We start from the raw sequence: 5,000 nt of genomic DNA, 5'->3' as shown, positions 1-5,000 counted from the left end.
ATGTGGGCCTAAATCAGACAGAGAGAGAGAGAAAGAGAGAGAGATGGGGAGAGAGAAATAAAAAAAGAGAAGGCAAGAAAGAGTGTGGAAGAGATACTGAAAAAGACAGAGAAAGAAAAAGAAACAGAAACTGAGAGAGCCTGAAAGAGAGAGAGAGAGAGAAAAGAGACACTAAGAGCGAGGAAGAGAGAGAGACAGAAAGAGAGAGAGAGACTTAAATGAAAGTGGGATGAAGAGAGGGAGGGCGGAGGGCGGAGGGTGGAGGGTGGCGTGTGCCCAGGGGCCAGTGCCAGGCCTGCGCGGGTCCCATAGCTCACGTCTGCCAGGGACTCTTAGCAGCCCCGCAGCCAGCGCTCTAGCTCACCCTAATTATGCTTTATGGACATGAGCTCTGCTCCAGAGCGCCATCCATCACGCTGGGCACCCCCGCCTCCACCTCCACCCCCACCTCACCTGCCAGCCCGCTCGACGGCTGCCTGAGCTGGGGAAGCAGGGCTGCCGTGGGTGGGCGGCTGGGCGTGGGTGGTGGATCGGTGGGTGGTTATTTTGCTGAAGGAACTGGAGGCGTGTGTCTGTGTGTGTGTGTGTGTGTGTGTGTGTGTGTGAGGAGGGTTGTTTGTGTTTAGAAATGCTTGACCATCTGTTGCTGAACCCACACGTTTCCTTGCACTGGGAAGATTATGAAACGACCGTGTTAGAAGGGAACAAGAAAAAATGGCAAAGCAAGTAGTCATCCAGAATGTGATGGGACATGCTGTTGATGCTTTTATCCAGGTTATTTACATGTGATGTTTTATGCCCTGCCATTTATGATGGGATAGTTGAAAGAAACTAAACAGTGGCTTTGCTTTGAAGTATATTGTCAGAAATACATGTTATAAATGATAATAATAATAGTTATGAATGTTGATCTATTAATCAAATGCCTTTGTTTTGTTTTGTCTCCCTTTCCTCTGTCTGTCATCTCTCCTCCTTTGTGACTTGCAGTACTGCGAAGTACAACTTCCTCACCTTCCTGCCGCGGTTCCTATACTCTCAGTTCAGAAGAGCCGCCAACTCCTTCTTCCTCTTCATCGCACTCCTACAGGTAAGCTGTGTGTGTGTGTGTGTGTGTGTGTGTGTGTGTGTGTGTGTGTGTGTGTGTGTGTGTGTGTGTGTGTGTGTGTGTGTGTGTGTGTGTGTGTGTGTGTGTGTGTGTGTGTGTGTGTGTGTGTGTGTGTGTGACTGTGCGTCAGAGATAGAGAGAGAGATGGACAAAGAGAGAGGGATGGAGAGAGAGAGGGAAAGAGAGGGCGACATCTAGAGAGCAGCGTGAGGGCATTTAATAAATCAGCGAAACGGCAATATACAAATGTATTAAGGAAATTACTTTTTCATGCCCTCCAATCGATACCCTTTCTTCTGGTCCCAGAGAGCTGGTATGCTCAGTAGGCCTATCACACAATACCTTACAGAGCTGGTACAGTATATTGCTCAATAGGCCTGCAGTAATTTCCTGTGTATTAGCCGCATTGTGAATAAGCCGCAGGACAGTGTTTAAGCAAGTGTAAAGAAGCAAAACCATATTAATAACATATTAACTGCCCCTGTGTATTGATCTCATACTGTAGCTGAAGAAATTTAGCAAAATCAATGTATAAGCCGCCGCTAATAGTTGGGAAATTACGGGTATACCACACAGTGCCTTAGAGAGCTGGTATTGCTCAATAGGCCTGTATCACATAGCACCTTACAGCGGCTGAAGCTGAGAAACTACAGCTTCCCAAGACTGCTGTTGAAAAATGGTGATTCATGAGCATCTTTTTATAGCCCCGTGTGTGTCAATGGCTTCCCACTTGGACGCCAGCGCTTCCCTCCCATGCAGGCGCGTGAATGTGGAACTCTCTGGAACACATTAGCGGCTTCCTGCTGTCTCCACACCTGGCCAGTCTCGCCCACCCCCCTCTCCCCCCCCAGCTCCACGCGGCTCCGTGCGCATTGCACCCACAGGCTCAGAGAGGGCACGTCTGGACACGGACACAGCGTCACGCCAAATTAAAACATGACCGTATTGCGTCATTTTGGGTCATGATACTGTATGTGGTTGCGTTATTGATATTAATGATAACTATATGGGTTGATATAGAGACGACGTCGAGCTGCACTATGGATGGGCGGCGAAATCAAAATAGATAAATAGATGGATAGATAGATAGATAGACAGATAGATACTTTATTGATTCAAAAGGAGATGAAGATGTCAAGTAGCTTATACACATCATACATACAGACACATACATTCACATAGGCAAATACATACAGTACAACAAAAATAAAAAGAAATGCTGTATTGCATCATTTTGGGTCTTGATATGTGGTTGCGTTATTGATATGAATTTTAGCTATATGGGTTGATATAGACACGATATGGATCTGCACTGGTGTGCATCTCCAAGAAGCATCATTGTGCATGGACCATGACGACTATGGGAGAGGGTGGAGTGGATGTGGAAGCATGCTCGCCCTCGCTCTCATTTAATGGGGGTTAGTGCACAATGATTCTTTGAAGGAAACCATCCAAGGTTGGCTCTGAGGGACTCCCTGGCCACCAACCCTGCTCCCTCTGTGTGTATATATGTGTGTGTGTGTGTGTGTGTGTGTGAGTGTGTGTGTATATGTGTGTGTGTGTGTGTGTGTGTGTGTGTGTGCGCACACGTTGTGGGGTTGTTGAGGAGCTTTAGTTGTGTGTTTGTTTGTTTGTTTGTTTGTTTGTGTTTGTGCTGACAGTCGTGACTGTAATGAGTGAGTGTGAGGGCGTGTAAAGCCTGAGCCGGTGACCTTGGCTAGTGCCTGTGCTGGAGAGCAGGTGGTCTGAATCTTCATTACCCAGCTGACAACACGGTGGCCTTGCTCTCGCTTTTCTCTCATTCACTCTCCTGTGCTTGTTCTCCCCCTTTCTCTCTCTCTATCTATCTATCCATCTTGCTCTCTCTTTCTTTCTCTTTCTATCTCATGTGTGTACTCTCACGCTCTCTCTCTCACTCTGTTGCATTTGAAGAAGTGCAGAGGCAAAGAGGGATGTAGCAAACAGAATAGGTTGACACACACACACACACACACACACAGGGCGGTGTGTCTGATATTTGTGTGTGTGTGTGTGTGTGTGTGTGTGTGTGTGTGTGTGTGTGTGTGTGTGTGTGTGTGTGTGTGTGTGTGTGTGTGTGTGTGTGTGTGTGTGTGTGTGTGTGTGTGACGTGTGTGTGACGTGTGTGTGTGTGTTTCTGTGCGCTTAGGAGTGTGTATCATTCCCATGTCCTCTAAATGTAGTAGATTTTCAATTTCATGTCCATTAAGATAAGAATTTACAAATGCAGTAGAGCGTACTGCAGATGGAATCAGAATTTCAGCATGTCAAGTTTAGTTTTGATGCCTGAAATGATCTTATTAGAGCAAATCCAAAAAGCCTCATTCATTGGCTGGATTAGTTTATCTTCCTAGTATTTCTTTTTATCCGCGGGAAAACACCAGCAGCAGATACACTCCCGCAACCAACCAATCAACATTTCGTCAGCGGCGACTAAAGACCACTAGCTGCCCTCCCACCCCACATGAGCGTTAAGGCCCGATAAGCCCATAACGTTATGGTCAGATGTCCTCTTGAGTGAACGACACATAAGCTACACTGTGAGGAAGAGACTGATGTGGTGCCGAGTTGAATGGGGCTGTGTAGTCCTGTGGACCTTTGGCTTCCCTCAGTGTGTGTGTGTGTGTGTGTGTGTGTTTGTCTGTGTGTGTCTGTGTGTGTCTGTGTGTCTGTGTGTGTGTGTGTGTGTGTGTTTGTCTGTGTGTGTGTTTGTCTGTGTGTGTGTTGTGTCTCTGTGTGTGTGTGTGTGTGTGTGTGTGTGTGTTTGTCTGTGTGTGTGCGTGTGTGTCTGTGTGTAAATGGCCTCCCCTTGGGTTGCATGTCTGACCTCCTCTTGATAAATGGCCTCCCAGAGTGAGCAGGCAGTCACACGTGGCTGACAGGCAGATACTTCATCCCTGTACAAGTCCCGGAAGAGACCTGAAAGAGTGTGTGTTTGTGTGTGTGTGTGTGTGTGTGTGTGTGTGTGTGTGTGTGTGTGTTTGTTTATTTGGGGGGGGGGGGGGGGTGGAGTGGCTTTGCATGTATCAGAGGGAAAGAGAGAGTGTAGGTCTGAGTGTGTGTTTGAGTGTATCTGTGTGTGTGATTTGTGTGTGTGTTTTGTGTGTGTGTGTGTGTGTGTGTGTGTGTGTGTGTGTGTGTGTGTGTGTGTGTGTGTGTGTGTGTGTGTGTGTGTGTGTGTGTGTGTGTGTGTGTGTGTGTGTGTGTGTGTGTGTGTGTGTGTGTGTGTGTGTGTGTGTGTGTGTGTGTGTGTGTGTGTGTGTCAGGGGAGGCTGGCAGCTCATGGAATGCTTCCCTGTGGGATCTTCAGATGTGAGCATATGGGCTTTAGCTGAAAGGGTCAGAGGAGTTGATGTGTGTTTGCTCCATTACTCTGTGCCCTCCGCCTGTTGCTGAATGTCACCGTGCTGTGTCCTTGGCCTGACACAGAAGGACAGCCTGTGTTTTTCTTTAAGTGCCACACACTTATGGTGTGTGTGTGTGTGTGTGTGTCTGTGTGTGTGTGTGTGTGTGTGTGCGCGTGTGTGAGCGTGTTTGTGTGTGCGCACGTGAATACACACATGTTAGTATATGAGATTATTTAAACTCCCTATTAGCACTCTGGGATTAGCACTGTTGCTAACTTCTTGCCCCCCCCCCCCTGTCGCTGCTCTCTCCTGCAGCAAATCCCAGATGTCTCTCCCACTGGACGATGGACCACCCTGGTCCCCCTCCTCTTCATCCTGGTGGTGGCAGCCGTCAAAGAGGTCATTGAGGACCTGGTAAGTCAAAAGCCTGCATGACACACACACTCCCATATGGCAACATGCTAAACAGCATCTGGAGGAGAAGGGGGGGTCTGGTTCCCTACACGTGGCTTAAGCATGGGCCGAGACTA

The 5,000-nt window shown here is 48.0% G+C and overlaps 1 protein-coding gene across 1 annotated transcript in view; it reads left to right on the top strand.

Annotated features, from left to right (window-relative positions):
* The window catches only part of atp8a1 (ATPase phospholipid transporting 8A1), a 150,947-nt gene that overhangs the window by 30,500 nt on the left and 115,447 nt on the right, over positions 1 to 5,000 (top strand). Inside the window, exons 3-4 of the mRNA XM_062523848.1 lie at positions 988 to 1,087; positions 4,786 to 4,884. Coding sequence (XP_062379832.1) covers positions 988 to 1,087; positions 4,786 to 4,884 — 199 coding nt within the window. The remainder of the gene's footprint in view (positions 1 to 987; positions 1,088 to 4,785; positions 4,885 to 5,000) is intronic.

This window comes from Sardina pilchardus, chromosome 21 (genome assembly GCF_963854185.1).
Source record: "Sardina pilchardus chromosome 21, fSarPil1.1, whole genome shotgun sequence".
In the NCBI taxonomy this organism is placed as follows: domain Eukaryota; kingdom Metazoa; phylum Chordata; class Actinopteri; order Clupeiformes; family Clupeidae; genus Sardina; species Sardina pilchardus.
This window is presented reverse-complemented; position numbering and strand designations above follow the sequence as displayed.